Genomic DNA, 16946 nt, shown 5'->3' on the forward strand with positions numbered 1-16946 from the left:
AGTATCTGCAGTTTTCAAAGGAAGGTAGAACTGGTGGAGGAGAAGAGACCTTCATATGCACAGCACAAATACATCAGAAACAGACTGACTCCCAAGATTAAAATATGGTACTTTGCTTGCTGCAAAGAAAGGAATACCTTGTGTAGTGACAGGCTGCACATGTTTTTTGAGCTTGTGGGTGCTATTTAATAGTAGATGCTTAGTTGCTATAGCAACTGTCATACCCTGTGGTATTTATGCTTAGATATGGAACACATATTTTAAGGAGCACCAGACGACATGGCATTCAAGTGTCCAAAATGTAGGTTTAAAAGAAAATCCCTGTTATGAAGGAAGTAGATGTGTTCCTCTAGTTATTAGAAAACTTTTATAACACAACACTTCTACAACAACAAAACAACTTTGTCCCCCACAAAGATAAACCAAAACTATCATGATGATCCAGAAGAGGGCTTAGAAGCCTTAAAATAAAACCGCAAAAACATTCAGCACTTTAAAATCTTTGCTGACTGTTACGGTGTAATCTGGAGACTTTTGCTTTTGGTACAGTGCATAGTGCTTTACCACCAGAGGTTTCTGTTGCAGTTTTTATCTTGTCAGGTACCATTTGAAAGTCTTAACTTCATATCATCTGGGCTTTGTTCCTACCACAGATGGTCATCACCAACACAAAGCCACACACCGGCTTTTGGCCCCTGCCTGCCAGTGTGCAATCCACATTATCTGTGGTTTCATGGCTGGAATTCCTCAAGCATGTTTTGTAGCCCCTTTGGCTTTTTTAGTTTTGCATATCGCCCACCACAGAGAATATTCCTCTGAACTGGCTGGCAACTCTAAATCTTGCCAAAACCACTTCTTTTATTTTTATTTTGTCACATTCTGGTGGTTGAGGAGCTGTGCTGTTTTGACTGAGATGGAGTTCATTTTCTTCATACAGTTAGAAACTTTTCATTTTTCACAGCTAGCAGTGTCTTTTGTTTCGAATTATCTTTAAGAATAATGAAATAACATTGCTCTTCCCTAGGACAGAGTTAATGTTTTTTCTTTCAGTAGCTAGCTGTGTTTTTGAGCTGGTATGAAGAGAATGTAAGAACTCACTGCTATCTCAGCTGTTGTCAGAGAAACGAAGGACTTTCCAGCTATCCAGCTGCAGGTGCAAGACAGCCTCTGGGAGGGAACAGAACAAGACAGCACCTTAGGCTGACATCCAGACTGATCAATGAAATATTTCCTACCATCAGCATCATGCTCTGTACATAATTTGAGATGGCTTTTCAGCCAGTTAGTTCCATTTGGGTTTTTCTGCTCATTAGTTAAGGCCAGAAGTTTCACTCCATTAGGGTCACGGCTTTTTGCTGTTCTGCCATTTCGCAGTTGGCCTCTGGGCTTCTCTGTCTTGTGCCTCTTTGCTCCCTTGGGGAGATCAGATGTTTGGAAGAGTTTGCAGACTAGTACAAGCCTAACAGCTTTCCTGTGTCCTGCTTCCACTGTATCTGCAGTTGAAACATATTAGTACCTCTTCTTACCAATTTATTGTTGGCTCCATAAAGTCACCAGCTGATATGGATAAACACACTGGTGCTGGTTTTAGTACACAAGGTTTCTTGGTCTGAACAGGTTCTTTTTAGCTCACTCTTTACTTGTTTCTTAGCTCATGTCATCCCTAATCCCCCTGGCCTCCCAGCAGATAGATCAGATACCTACAGCCATAAAACCCAAGGCCTGAGGCTGGTGGCCTGAGGCAGACGGATTTGTGCCTAGGAACAGATGTGCATTGCCACTGTTGTCCTGACAGCCACATGCCCTCTGTCACCTGTCTGCTACTGCTCTGCAGATTTTTGCCAGCACAAATGCCCAGCTGAGCCAACACAGCCAGCCAACTGTTACCATACTCAGACATGTATTAGCTGGTGCAGAGATCAGTTGGTGTGATGAGTGCTCTGACTACGCTGTTCTCATTTTGTAAGCCGCTAACATTTGACGCCAGCATCATTATCATCTAACATCAAGCTACAGTTAGCCCACAAATACTCACTCATTTACTATTAATGCTTTGGTTTGTTTTACCAGCACCAGGTGCCCCTTGTTCTTTGTCCAGCCCCCTCCAACAAACAAACAGCCTTTCTGGGCTCAGAGAAGCAAAGGAGAAGCTTACCTTTACTGAAGGCTGAGCAGAATTTTCAGCCACCTTTGGTGGTCCACACATTAACACGTTATAAGGATACAAAAACACTTACTCCTAAATTCAGTGCACTGTGACTGCAGACTGCCCGCAATGCAACTGTATCCTGTACCTGGCTTACAGGGGCCCAGCCAAGCTGCTGCAACAGGCTTACTTCTTAGGGAACAGCCACATTTAATGACCCTCCTTAGCCTTTCTTCCATCTGCTCCTGGATTTTTTAGGCTAGCTCTGCTGCAGGAATGTGCTCGTCTGCAGAAGCACTGAAGACTGTTTAATAACGTTGCTTATCTCAGAGGTAATCAGAATTTGCCAGGTTGGGCTTAAAGGAAACAGGTACATTATGAGTGGGCCTCCTGCCCTACACTGGAGCCAAATTAAAAAGACAAACATATCTTAAATGCTTTAATCAAACAGTAATTATGAGGGAAACAATACAGGCTCAGAGCAAGTCCACATTGCCTTTACCAGGCAGAGGCAAGCAAGCTTTGCTCCCGTTCTGAATCATCAGGAACACAGCCAAAACTCTTCCAAACCTCAGGCAGTCCTGCTGGTACAGCACAGAGCTTGAGCTAACACACCTTGTCTCTCACTAAGCCTGGCTTGGCCAGAGCACAGCTCTGCCCTGACGACTGCTTACAGCTGCCAGCTCAGGGCTGAGTCATGTCTGGTTGGCTCCAAGCACCAGCAGCGCCAGCACACGTTCTCCTGCCTCTGCACGGGCGCACGCTGAGCTATTCGCCCAGCTACATAAACCCCAGGGCCCTTAAACAGAACACACTGCAGGAGCACAGAGTGGAAAATGCCTCATTGTCCACTCAGTATTGTTATTGAGACAGGACTCCCATCCTATCTTGCTGAAACTGTTTGTTTCAAAGCTTAAGCAACCTCCTGACTAATTTTCCTAGCCTCTTTATCTGAGGCCTTGCAAGCCACTGGTTGTGAAACACTGCGCTAAGCCTCATACAAACATTGAGTGAGAGACAGTGCCTGTCAGAGCGCAAGAAACACTCCCTCCAAGAGACCGTGCCACAGGCTGGAAATAATACCAGTGCAGGGATCCAGTGGAAAGTGGGGAACTTCACTCTGTATGTATTTCTGTGTCTTATTTGTCTACATAAAGGTTATCTGCCTTAGCCCTTTAAAACTATTAAAACCCAGTATTATTACTATCATTGGTAATGTGGAAATGTCATCGACTGAGATCCTTTGTGCAGCTTGAAACTGTAGAAATAAAGTGGAAATTCCATCTTTTTTCTTTTTTTTTTTTTTAAAATAATTTAAAAGTGCAGTTTCAGCCCTGCTCCCAGCCATTGAGTTCCTATTAATTTCTGCGGTTTTACAAGCGCCATCCAACTCTAAACCAGCTTTCCCGTCACCGCTGATGTGTGAAAAGTCTGGCCAGCTCAGCAGGGGCTGAGCAGCTCTAAGAAAGGAGCAGCAAAGGCATCAAGCACAGCCCAGCACAGGCTTGCTCCAGAGGGAAGGAAGGGGGCTGGGAGGGACAGAGGGAGGGAAGGAACAGTGGCTGATTTCCAAGGAGCATGGCAGGCAGGTCACACCACCCGGTACCAGCCACCGCTGGAGGAAGAAGCCGGGACTCCCGGGAGAGCCGGCTCTGTGCCGGAGCAGGCTGGCTGCGGGATGGGGAGAGCCAGAGCTGCCAGTGTGGCTCTGCAGCTGCTGCCGGAGCCCCTGTGCTCAGCAGCTCTCACAGATGGAAGCCAGGCCCATCCATCACCCACATAAACAAACCCCTGCCCAGCCCAGGGAAGGGGCTCAGGGTGGCAGCTCCACTTGGCTCCAACCCAAAGAAGCCCCGTGATGTGCCAAGGATGGATCCGCACCTCGGACCTGCTCGGAGAGGTTGAGGTGATGCCGGCTCCTCTTAACCAGCCCTGCACCTCCTGTTTTCACACAAAAACTGCATCGCATTCACCCCTCTCTGGTGATCACGCTTTCATAAAAGCTGCCAGTGCTTTTAAATCCCCTCAGGGCTGCCACTCGTTCTGGATTCTGCTGGGTGCCACTGGTGACCTATCTTCCCAGGAGAAATCTGCTGAGCTGGTTGCATCATTTTCTTCCCGGTTACCCACAGTCATTTCATCAGCAAGCAGGTTGCTCCGCAGTGTCTCACAAGGTGCAATGCCTCTCAGTTGTCTAGAAGCTTTAGGACATATTCTGAATCACCTTTCGATCTAAGTGTCCTGTCATTTCTAACCAGCAATTCTCTCCCCCTTCCTTTTTTTATTTTTATAAAGATACTTTCTTCATTTCAGCTTCCCCTATCAGATTGCTTTGCAGACATTTCTTTCCAGTTCTGCTCCAAGCTTTGCTCCTAGAACTTCAACTTCTGCTTTTGCTTGCAGATTATCTTAGCTGTATAAGTTTCATGGGCTGAGATAGCTTTCTCAATATATAAATATCTGTTTAGGAAATTACTGGGTTTTCACTTGTTCTTTTTAACTCTGGTGTTAAAGTTTCATTTACTGAAACCAGTAGGACAATGAAAAACTGCAGCATGTGGCTAAAATTTGATCATTTTTTATCACATTGTGTTTACAATTCAATTAAATTCTTTATAATGTTATTTCAGGCCTATCAGGGATTGCTTGCTTTCTAGAAAATTCTTTGGGCTATATTGTTTTGCAGAGGTCTGCCCAGATTTCTTCATTTTGACTTCTCAAGTTTTGTTTCTCACGTGTGATGTGAGAGTTGTTTTCTCCTGAGAATAATGAAATCTTGTCATACTTCGACAAGACATAGTTTCTCAGCTTTTCAAAGAGGACAGAGCGCTGAGAAACTTTCACCATTTGTCTTTAAGTGGCTTAATCAGAAACATAGGTGATGTAGTTTTTAAGCCAGACATACTTTCATTTCACCGGAGAATTTATTGGAAAACAACAACAAAACCAAAAATGTCAAGACCCCCTCATTGTACCTAAAAAAAAAAAAAAAAAAAAAAAGAAGAAGAAAAAAGGAGAGGGGACTTATATACCTCAGTGTATAGGTGATGCCATCAGTAGAAAAAGCAATGCCAATGAACTCTTCCAGCAGCGATCCTGCAGGGAACAGCACCCACGCTGCTTCAAAAGGGAGAGACTCAAAGGTTTCTGCAGGATTTATTGTGGGATTACCTATTTGAATTCTTTGCAGCTAGACTAGAAGTAGCTAATGTCAAGCTGAACAGAATCTGAGAGCACCTTTGTCGTGTTGCTCTTTCAAAGTTTTGACTCGTATTTTTTGCACCACGGGGTCAGAAGCACGTTGAAAGCGTTAAAAAAACATGGAGAACTACTGCACTTCGTAACTTGTCCTGTCCCAAAAGCTATCTTGCTTTGCTCTGGAAATGTTATTTCCTGCCGCTTTCTCGTATCAAGCTCCAGCTCCCTGATGTTTACAGCCTTTCCTACCGCAACGCAGCCCCAGCTGACGCCCCCTCCCGCTGCCCAGCCCACCCTCGCTCCCTTTCCCCTCCTCCCCGCCCCAGGCGGCAGCAGATTCTCCCGCTGCCCGGGCCGCAGGCCGTGGCAGCAGCTGCTGTGTCTCGGCGGCTGTCTCCCGGCAGCCGCAGCCAGGACAAGCCCGGCTCCCCCGCCTCCTTTGGAGACAGCCGGCACGTAGCTGCAAGACCGGGAAAGCGACCGAGAAACGCTCGGTTGGCCTAAGTACTTGCAGATGTGCAGCAGCACCGAGCTGGAAGTCACAACAGCCTTCAAAGCTTTCGGGGTTGTTATTTTTTTTGCCCTCAGCGGGGCGGCTGGAGCTTTTGGGACAGCAGCTTCCTGAGGAGTGCGAAGTTTCACCCTTTCCCTCCCCCACCCCAGGAAGCGGCTTCCCCGTACTCTGACTGCGAGGCCTGGGCTAGGAGGCCGGGCCCAAACAGGAAATGCCACAAGCCTTGCTAATGGAGTCATGAGGCCTGGCACCCCCGCGGGGCAGCAGCACCGGGGAGGGGAAGCGACTGTGAGGGGCGGGGGAGGGCCGGCAGCAGTTGGCGCCGAGGGCTCCCCGGCCCTGAGGGAAGCAGCGCCCGACTGCAGAAAGCGGCCGGGCCCGGGGGGGGGGGGGGGGCGGCGCGCCGCGGCCTCAGGGTGGCCGTTCCCCCTCCCTCCTCCTTGCGGCTCACCCGTCCGCCCCGCGGGCTGCAGCACGGCCAGGTCTGAACCTGTTCCCGCCGGAGCCCGTGGCTGAGAGCCCAGACACGCCGCGGGGCTTTGGCTGCCGTTTGAAATCGGGGCTCCGCCTCCCGCCAGCCTCTGGCGGCCGAGGGGAGGGCTCGGGCGCCATGGCAACCCCGCAGCCTCCCGTGGGCGGTGCCTGGGGGGGCGGGAGAGGCTGGGCGCCATGGCAACGGCGCCGCCAATCGCAACGGTGAGCGGCGGCTGCCTGGTTTCGTGTCGGCCAATAGCAGCCGCCCGCTCACTTGTAGGCGTGGCTAGGCGGGGAAGACGGGGACGAGAGGGAGGAAGCGAGTTCCTTTGTGGGCTTTGACAATAAGATGGCGGGCGGGGGGAGGCGGGGCTGGTCTTTACGGTTAGCCACGCCCCCTTCCTCAAGCGCGGAGCGATCGGTGAGGCGGGAGCGGGGACTGTTTCACTGGGAGGCGGTGGCGACGACAGCAGCGGCGAGGTGGTGAGTAGGGGAGGCTGGAGCGGGCTGGGCTGGGCTGGGGCGGGCACGGCGCGGAGCCCCGGGCCCGCCTGCCTCCCTCCTCCCGGGGCTCCGCGTGGGGACGGAGCGGGCGGGGAGCCGGTGCCGCCGGGAGCCCGCGGAGGAGGGAGCCGATTCAAAATGGCGGCGGGCCGTTTGCCGGGACGATGAGTAACCGCCGCCCGGGGTCGTTCGCAGGCACGCGCGCCCCTGGAGCAGTGAGGGGGCCCGGGGCGGTCGGGCTGGGGAGGTCGTTTCTCGGCACTGGGCGTCCCCCTCCTCCGCTCGGCCCCTTCTCGGCTGTGCACCATCACCGCCCAGACCTCCCCCCCGGGCACCCACCGGGCTGTGCCGCACGCCGTGGCGGGGGGACCGCCCCCGGCTCCCAAACCGACGCGTCGCGGCTCAACCTCGCCTCGGCGCCCGCCGCGCTGCCTCCCGAACCTGCGTGCGCCGGGGCTCGCTCCCCGCCCCGGCCGCGCCCGCCGGTCCCGCCTCTCCTCGGCGGCGCTGGTGGCCGCCTGCCTCGGCTCAGCCTCCCCGGCATCCGTCCTTTGCGTTTCCACGAACCTTCTGCCCCTCGCACCCCCTGTCGTGGCCCCTGCCCTGGGCGTGCGGCCGCCTCAGCTTCCCAGCCTGCCCTTCCTCGGGAGCTCCTGATCCTTCTCGAAGCCCTCGCCTCCTGGAGAGGTGCCTAGCAGCCCCCTGAGCCCAGAGGGTGCACCAAACACCAGTGCTTTGTAGGTGCCTTTGTCCCGTTCCGAATGGGGATCTTTCTAGCCCTACCAGCCCTTTGCTATTGTCTGCAGCCCACCTTTATCATTCAGCATCACCGTATGCATGCATATACATGCCAAAAGAGGACTACCTGGCTTTCCATCTTCTTTTCACCGTTATACAGTTGTTATAAAGGACAGTTTTGGAGAGGAGAGAATTAGAGAGGTAGAGGAGATACAGTACCTTTTTACCTGTCCACGCTAACCATCATCGCTATGCTTACGACTGTACTAAAAGAAAAAACACTGCTGAAGTGAACCTCCAGCACTGGCCTGGGTAGTTCTTGTCTGCTTTCTCCTGAAATCAATTATTATCTGCACTGTTACTTCAACTCTGAGGAAGCAACTTTTTCCCTTAAGTATATCTTTGGCAGCATATTACTATATGAATACGCATTAAGTGTGAATCTGGAATGTGTAAGTTGATGCTCTGGTAAGAGTTGGATCAAATTTCAAGCACCTTGTTTGTAAAGCAGACTTGGATATCCCCAAAGCAAAACTCTTAATGAATTACATAACACTGTGCTACTGTTGGGGGGGAGGGGTGGAATAAAAAACAAAAAAAAACCCCAAAACACACCAAAACACACACATTAGAACCCACAACACAATGCTACAGTTAGCTGTTGTCTCCTTGACAGCTCTTTTTGTACAGCTATTTCAAACAGTGGTTACGTTTAACAGACTAAATTTGGGGTCTTGACACTCAGCAGTGGAAGAAGGAGGAGATGCTACAGCTAGTCTAGATATTGCCTCTTGGGCAGAGACAGATGTTGCTTGAAATTGTCTGGAAATTTTGAACACCTTGATGCTAAAGCAGTAGTAGCGTTACTCATGTACCAAGAGGTTTTACAGAATGGCTAACACCTTTTTGAGTATGTTAATACGTAAATCAATAGTGAAATGTGCCTACTTTTTAATTAATTCGGTTTTAAATTTAGTGTTCTCTTAAGATGGGTGTTTGGTGGAGATAGTGTAGGGCAGTCTGGGGAAGGTTGTTTATTTGCAAGGTTTTAATTGCATGTGATAACGGCTATGAAGTTTTTTGGTTTTTTATTTTTTACTGAGACCTTAGGTTTTGAGGCGTGCTTATATATCAATTAATAGCATCTGAAGAAATTATTTCTGTGGTAGGCATATTCTTTAAATTTATGCTAAGAGAGATCCTCAAGGTTTGTTATTGCTCTAGGGAAGAATCTAGAATCACATGCAGCAGCTTTCACACATTATTATATTGCATGGGAAAACTGTTTCCTTCTTTAGTATGTTAACAGATTACAGACTGGACTGGTCTGCCAACATCCCCCATGTCTTTTTGTTTGTGGACATGATAATGGCTATTTTACCAAGAACTTGTGCATTCCCGTCAATGGTCCTCTCCTGTATCAGTCTGCTATTTTGAGAGGTAAATGGCCAAAGCCTCTAAAATTGTCAGATATCCAAAATAGCACAATAAAATATTTTCATATATTGTTCTCATGACTGCCTCATCTTTATGTGTAGCTGTTGTGGGGGTTTTTGTGGGTTTTCCTTTGGTTGGATTTTCTTTAAACAAACTTTACACCCTTGTCACCCTAAACTAAAAGTGTATCTAGTAGGAATTCAGGGATTCAAATAGTTACTGTATGTAGGCTCTCAAAGAGATTGCCCTTCACTTATAGAGTGTTTTGAAAGTATACCCAGGGAGCAAAAACTTCTGAACTTCTATAGTACCATAAGGTGTTGGACAGAAATAAGAAATACTTTCTTGACTTGATATTGTGGTGTCTCACTGGAGCTGTAGTTCATACACTGTCTTGAATGTTGCTGTGAGCTCAATCTGTAAATGAGAGTGAGACTCTGAGCTGGTTGAAATATGGTTTTTATGACATGGCAGCATTTTAGTCTGAATATTTTGGGACTGAGTAAAAAGATTTTGGCTTGAGAGTGTTTAAGGTAGGGTTTTTTTTCTGTGGTGGTATTTTAACAAGTTTGCAGCTTCTTGAGAAAAACACGTTTCTGTCCCCCCACTTACCTCCCAGGTCTTTTGTCAACCATCTTCTGCCCACTCGACTTTGAGAGCAATCACCCTTCAAAAAGATTTTATTACCAGCCACACTAGAAAACAAAAATAGATGTCCATATGCATCCTTTTGTTTCTTTTCTAGGTATGTACTCAAGTCACAGACACCAAAGTGTCTTGTACTGTACAGACATGTCTAGAAAAGTATCTGAATTGTTTTCATATTTTATCATATAAGTTTTTGTAGCCTTTCAAAATCAAGCATTCTTTTAGGTTTCAGTAATTAAAGGAATTGCTGCATTTGTTTGCTACTTGTATTTGGTATATCCGATCTTATTTTGCTTTAAATGTGTTGTAAAAACTCAACCTTAAGAATTAAAATCATATAATTACTGTCATTACTTTCATTATTGTCATCTCGCAAAATATATCTTAGTAATAAAGTTTCTGTGCTGGTAAAGAAAAATTTTCCCTGGTTTTGCTATGTTTCAGTTTTGTATTTCTGCATGCTTGCTCTTTTTCTCCAGATGCTACAGAGATACACAGTTTTGTACAACAAAGGTGAAGACTGTAGTTTTGTGATGAAAGTAATGACAATTTCCTTTCAGTATGCTTTTGTGCACGTTTGAACTTTTTAGGTGATCGCTGAAGATTTTGTTCGCTTTTAGACAGCAAAGGCGTAGGGACAAGGGAGAGGCTGGTCCAAAGGTCAGGACAGTAGCCCAGGACTTGGACTTAAACTGGCAGTTTCCTTCTCCTGCCACAGATTTTCTGTGAGTTGTTGGGCAAATTGCCTTTGTGCTCTAGCTGTACATTTGCTTTAATAGTACTATTGGAGTTTGTAGGAATGTTGTGAGGATAGAGATACTGAAGCAAGTGACAAAATACAGATGTGTATAAGTTTCTAAAATGGGGAATTATTTTGTCCTGCATCTCCTGTACTTGGCTGACATGTTACTTCCTGGTACTTGATAGGTGGTGCTCTAACTTTTACTGTATGGACTCTTGCTCAGTAGCATGGGAGAAGAGGAAGGAATACATCAAACACAATTACTGGTACGTGATTTTTTGCTTCTTAAATGAAACTGTATTGTAGTATTTTGTGCAGTCTTGGGAGCAGAGTGACAAAGAACTGTTTTTATGATGTGAGATACTTATTGTTAAGTAAGTGTTATAGAAAAAAAATCCCGCGAATGCTGTGAAACGTTTACCTTTAGAAATCCGTAAACATTTTTTCCTCTGCTTCCACACACCCAGGCGTGTGTGATGTACTGAGGTTTTCAAGTTTTCTGCTGCCTTCTATTCTTCTATTGCTGTGCCTTAGAATAGTAGATGCATGGAGAGCAGATTAACATTCAATCGAAGTTAAAATTATTCTTCACAAGAATGTAAGTTGAAATAAAAGAACCTTCAAACTCTGCACAGAGTGTTTAATGTCTGGTGACATAATCATCCATGGTTGATGAGTAGTCCCAAAAGATGTCTTTAAAGGTCAAGTTTCACACGAGGGATATGTGTTTAGAAATCACTGTACATACAACTTTGTAGGAAAAATTAAATGGTATATCCTCCAATATGAAGCTGTAAGAGTACCTAAAAATGTGGAAAAGGCACTATCAAGGAAAAACTTGTATTTGATTTGGCGGAATAATGCAAATTGTTAGGTTACAGGAGAAAATTTTTAAAGAAACTTCCGAATCATTTCATATGTCAGTAATCCATGGATAGCTTTTGAGAAGTTCTATGAAAAATGACCATAAGACCAAGTTCATATATTCTATATTGTAGCCTCTGCATATTATGATTTCTAAAGAGTTCTGTACCTTCAGTGGAAAGAAATATGTAAGTGACAGCTAATGCAAAAAAAGGTTATTTCATGGATATATACAGCAATGTAAGAAGTGTTGTACAAAGTCAGACCAAATGTTTATCTAGCTACTGTGCTATCCCCAGGTTTTCAGAGCAGATAAGTATGTAATGTATTTTGAAAGGAACAATGTTGCACTTTGGAATTTTAGTGGCTCTGAAAAAGGTGAGAGAGAGCTCTGTGAAAATATGTGGAACATTCCATAGCAACCAGAAAAGCACGGCAGAGGTTAGGGCTTACTGAGGGAAATGGAAAATGATAAAGACACTGCAACAGTATTTTGGTTTTATCAGCTTTTAGTTGAAAAACTTTGTTTTGTTTGGGTCACTACGTTAAAAAAATGCCCAAATATTGGGCAAACAGGAATTCTAAGGACAGAAGACTGGAAGGAACATAACAAAGTTGCATAAATGTAAAGATCAGGTACTAGCTTTCATCTGTACCCCAGTTTTTATAAGACTAAAAAAGTGGCATCTACTGCATTTAAAAAAAAAAAAGTTTCTCTGTATTTTAAGAGCTCAGCTGTGATATTTGCATGAAGCACTGTGGTCAAAATTAGTGCAATTCAGAAGACGATCTGGAGGATAGTGTTTGAAAGTCATACCTTGGAAAATTCAGCAAGTGATTTTTCGATGTAAATCACAAGAAGCCTTGATGCACCCCACTTATTTTTAACCAATGAATTTAAACAAGGAATATGGGAATTTGGCTTTCTTATAGTCAACTAGGAAGGATGTATAGAAGCCTATACAGAGGATGACTGTACCTGTCCTTACTGGACTTGCACAATTCATATTGGAATGACACAGTTCAGTTAGTCACCTGAGTAAGGGAACCGGATAGACTGCTTTAGGGACCTCAGCTGAATGTCTCGAGTTGTAGGGAACAAATCTAGATATCTTACTCTCCCTGTAGCCAAAATAAGGCAACCTTTTCAAGTACGCTGCCCGTGGTATTTTTTGTGTGTGTTACTTTGTTAGACATGTTGATGTTCTGGAGGGGTCAAATCTTTTGAAGATGGTGTGCCAGGTTGTATTTTTATTTCCAAAATTAGAGGTTAAGCATGCCAGTAGAAACTCAGGAGGAGCGAGGAGAAACTGCCTCTCCAGTAGGTGAAATACGGCTGTTGAGATGTTTGCTTCTGTGCGAAGCAGCAGCTCCTGACTTCCATCAGGTGTGGAGCCTGATGGGAGCCGGGAGCTGGGAGCCCCTGCCTCTCTCGGATGCCACGGCTTGTGGACCTGCTCACGCCTGGTTCCCGAGTGCCGTCTTTGGGACCCGGTCCATATGTTCCTGACCCCTGTTGTACCACACTGGCCATTCTGTAATCTGGTATGACAATTCTGATGTTTCTTTATTAAAGAATTTGCTGTATAAATTTAAGATTAAATGTATTTTGTTTTCTGTTTTAGTTTGTTTTGTTTTGTTTTGTTTTTTCACATCCTTCTTGAGCTGTTTACTTTGTACAAGATTTTTTTATTTTTTTTTTTAACAGGACACGATGTTTGTGCGAGGATTAAAAAGAAAATGTTTTGATGGTGAAGAAGATATTGAAGGAACTCTAGCTGGTATTAAGGCTATTCCTTCATATAATCTTCAGCGGCAGTCACTTTTAGACATGTCTTTGGTTAAACTTCAGCTGTGTCACATGCTGGTTGAACCTAACCTGTGTCGTTCGGTACTTATAGCCAACACGGTACGGCAGATCCAAGAGGAAATGACTCAAGATGGGACTTGGCAGATGATAAATACACAGAGTACAGGGCAGGCATCCCTGGATCGTCTTGTTTCAACAGATATCCTGTGTCGTTCATCTAGGGAACAAGCTGAGGGAAAGCATGTTCCAGGCTATAGTACTTTCAATAAAGACTTTGAGGGTGATCAGGCACAAGATAATTCAGAAACTATGTCAACAGCCTCTTCAGTGCAAGCTCCGAGAAACCTGCAGAGCAATGTGTGGGAAATGGAGAATCCCCAAGAAAATAAAGGAAACTTTCAAAAATCATTAGATCAAATATTTGAGACACTGGAGAATAAAAGTCCTAATTCTGTTGAAGAGCTTTTTTCAGAAGTTGACAACTCTTATTATGATCTTGATACTATGTTAACAGGCATGATGAGCAACACAAAAATGGGACACTGTGATGGGCTTGAAACATTTTCTTCTCCGTCAGCTACAACTTCTAATTCTAATTGTAAATCTGATCTTAATGAGCTTGATCATATTGTAGAAATTCTTGTTGAATCCTGAAACTCCTTGCATAGGAGATAAAGATCTGTTAATGGGGAAAAAAGACTCGAGAAAGCTATTTCCACAGTTTGTTCTATCAAATCTGCACGTGTATTTTATGAATATCTATATATTATATAGATATATATATTAAAAAAGCACTTCATATTGCAAAATAGTGTTAACTCTTAAAGTTAACCTGCAACTTGTAGTGTAATAATACGATTTATTGTCCATTGAACTGTAAGTACATATGGTAAATGTTTTTAAGTTTGGGGTCCAAGGCTCTTGAAATTGGGTTCCTTTTACCAATTTGTTTTAGCCTTTGATGGAGGATATGCTCACTGAGAGGGAGTCTCTCATCTTTTTCTTATACTTATCACAGTAAAAATGGTAATAAACACAGAGAAAAGTTGGATAACTGGTTTCCTATTTTACTCCAGTTTCCACTTTGTTATACCACGTAACTCTTACCATATCTGCTGCTTCTGTTCCAAGTCGCTACATGGCTCTTAAAGAGCAGTATGCAATAGTTCCTGTTATCCTAGCTAGCTTATTCTGTTTTTTGCTACAATTTTTACTTCAAAAATAGTTTTAAAGTGTTTATTGGTGTTTAGATTTTTCCAGGTATTTTCCTAAAATATATTTTTACTACAGATGTTATGTCAGCTGCTAACTTAGGAACCTTTGATAGTACCTGCAGTTGATGTATTTTTTGAAAGATTTTCAAAAAGGGATCTTTTTTACTGTGAGCTACCCAATGTAGTTCAGTAAAGTGTATGTAAATGTAAATATACTATTTTATACTTTACATTAAAATGTAAGAGCTGTTTTCATGATTCTGTTTTATAGAGTAGTACTTTACTAAATTGAGAATTGTACAATTACGCTTTTCATATCCCATATACTTGAGTATCATTAGAAGAAGAGCTTTGATCCAGCTAGATACAGTTACATCTAATTCATTTCAGACCGCATTTTTTTGTTAACTACAAACCTAAATTACGTAGGTTTTTATTTATGTGTATTTATATGTAAATGTCATCAAGTGAATTGTTTATCACTGAAGTCTACCATCAAATATTTGTTTATATGGGATAACTCTCTTGCACTAATTACTACAAAAAGTGTTATTAGCAGCCTTTAATTCTCAACTGGTATGTCATGATGTCTTGTCATAACTAATATGCTCTGCTCTTACCAAGGGTTTCCTCTTGGCTTTTTTTAATAACAAAAGATAATACAACGTGGGATGGTGTTCTTTTCTTCAAGTCCTCACTTTTGTTTTAGATTGTATATAATCTAGCTTAATTCTATGAGACTTTGTTGGGGGGGAGAGATAGATCAACTACGGTGCATGATTTTGTTATAAAATGACAAACATTTAGCTTCACAAGCTGGTACTGGGAAGAGCTCTAAACTAGCGGGGAAAAAGAGGAGGAAAATATGTTTTTGTTTTGGGAATGTGTTGGCATCAGTTGTGCCAGGGGAAGACACGTGCCAGTAACTCAGTTGTTTTCTGTAGATTTGAACCGAGCAACTCCCTGAATGTGAAAACAGAACATTTCTGCGTCTGACAGACTCTGCCTGCCCACAAGTGACCTTACCTACTACACACTATCCTTTTCAGATTCTCAAACCCCTAAAAAGGGGAGGGTGGGGACAGGGGGGTGTTAGGGACATTCCAGTGTTACCTCCACAAAAAGAAACCACTGAGCTTATGATTTCAACAAATGCTTTAGAAGCATCTGGTTTGGGGAAAAATCGTATCACTTTGCTAAATTTTTCAAACTCAATAGTTGAATGCATATTAGCTCAGTCACATGAAACCATGCAGTTGGCATCTCTAGTGAATTTGAAAATGTTTGTTGGGTTAAACTTGGCATGGGATAATCCATGGATGCTGTCGTAGTTACACATTGCTTCCTCAATCAAAGTTTGATTTATAACTTCATATTAAAGGATGAAATACCATATAGATGGCTTCTCAGTTCAGTCAATATGATATAGCTGGACCACAGAAACAAACCAATGCTAGATTTTCTTAATGTATAGAGAAAACGCTCAAAAGATGTTGCACTAGTACATCCTGCTTTGGGAAGAGACAAATATTGATGTGAACTGTCATATCTCACAATGAAATAACAGTATGTTTTATTTGGCAGTGTTTGTTGTAGTATCAGAGGTTCCTTCAAAATCAGAAATGCACAGTAGAATTTTTTTGGTGCTTTCCTGTGTGTAAATAGGTCTGCTGAATGGGACAGGAGATGCCATAGAGTAAAGCAGAAAGATGGGCAGTTAAAACTAAATATCGTCCGTCCTTCTGTGGAAGTTCCCCAAAACTACTCTGAACTGTGGTTAAAAACCCACAGTTTTGAACAACGGGGTGTTCTCCTCTGCCCCCCGGTTCACCCTCCATTTTAATTAAGTGAGCAAATGCATGTTAAGATATTTAAAAAGATGTTCTCCCCCACCTCCTTAGTGTGCATCAGTCTCCATGTTACAGGTAGGAATTAGTATAATTTCTTCATAACTCTTAAACTCTGGGCGCATTCTGAGGAAGTTGTGCCTAGTTAGAGCCATCTGTAGAGACTACGTTGTTTAACAGAAAAGGTATTAGGTAAGTATGCATTTTTTTAAATTAGGCATTTAAACAGAAATACCCTGTTTTATTATGATGTTACAACTTAATGCCAAATCCTATGTGCTTTTGCATGCCTGCTATCTTGGCTGAAGTTTTCAGCAGATGTAAGAATATGTATTGCTGAAACTTGCAGTGTCACTGCACAGAACTGATGTGTGACTGGAGCTGGTCTGACTCTGCAAGAACCAGTCAGTGTAAAATCAGCTTGTGTCCCTACTGCTTTATTGGTGTGTCTCACTCTAATTCAGCTGCTCATTCCTGGTAGCTTCTCCTGGTTTTGTTGTTGTGGTGGTTTTTGTTGTTTCTTTTATTTTGTTTGGTTTGTTTTTTAAAGGAGCTTTATTTTGTAACTCACGTCATTAAATTAAAGGTTAATACAGTATATTTCTTCTCCATGTATTCCTATAAGTTACTGAGAAACATCAGAAATTAGAGGGTGCCTGTTAGATGGTGAATTTTGAATTATTTATTTTGTGAACCGTTGCTGCAAACAGCAAGAGATGCTAATTGCTGGTGATGATTTTCGTCATTTCTACATATAAATGGGAAATAATTTAACCTCTGTCAGCTTTTGCTCCCACTTCTAGCAGCCTT

General features: G+C 43.8%; 1 protein-coding gene across 1 annotated transcript; it reads left to right on the plus strand.

The window, feature by feature from the left end:
* The first annotated feature begins 6682 nt into the window (after positions 1-6682).
* Positions 6683-14431, plus strand: CDCA4 (cell division cycle associated 4). The gene is given in 5 exon segments (XM_080345192.1): positions 6683-6815; positions 10587-10667; positions 12533-12695; positions 12698-12810; positions 12974-14431. Coding segments are annotated over 4 exon segments (1071 nt in total). The 5' UTR covers positions 6683-6815; positions 10587-10628; the 3' UTR covers positions 13730-14431.
* The last annotated feature ends 2515 nt before the right edge of the window (positions 14432-16946 follow it).

The sequence above is a fragment of the Nesoenas mayeri genome, assembly GCF_963082525.1.
Source record: "Nesoenas mayeri genome assembly, chromosome: 5".
NCBI lineage: Eukaryota > Metazoa > Chordata > Aves > Columbiformes > Columbidae > Nesoenas > Nesoenas mayeri.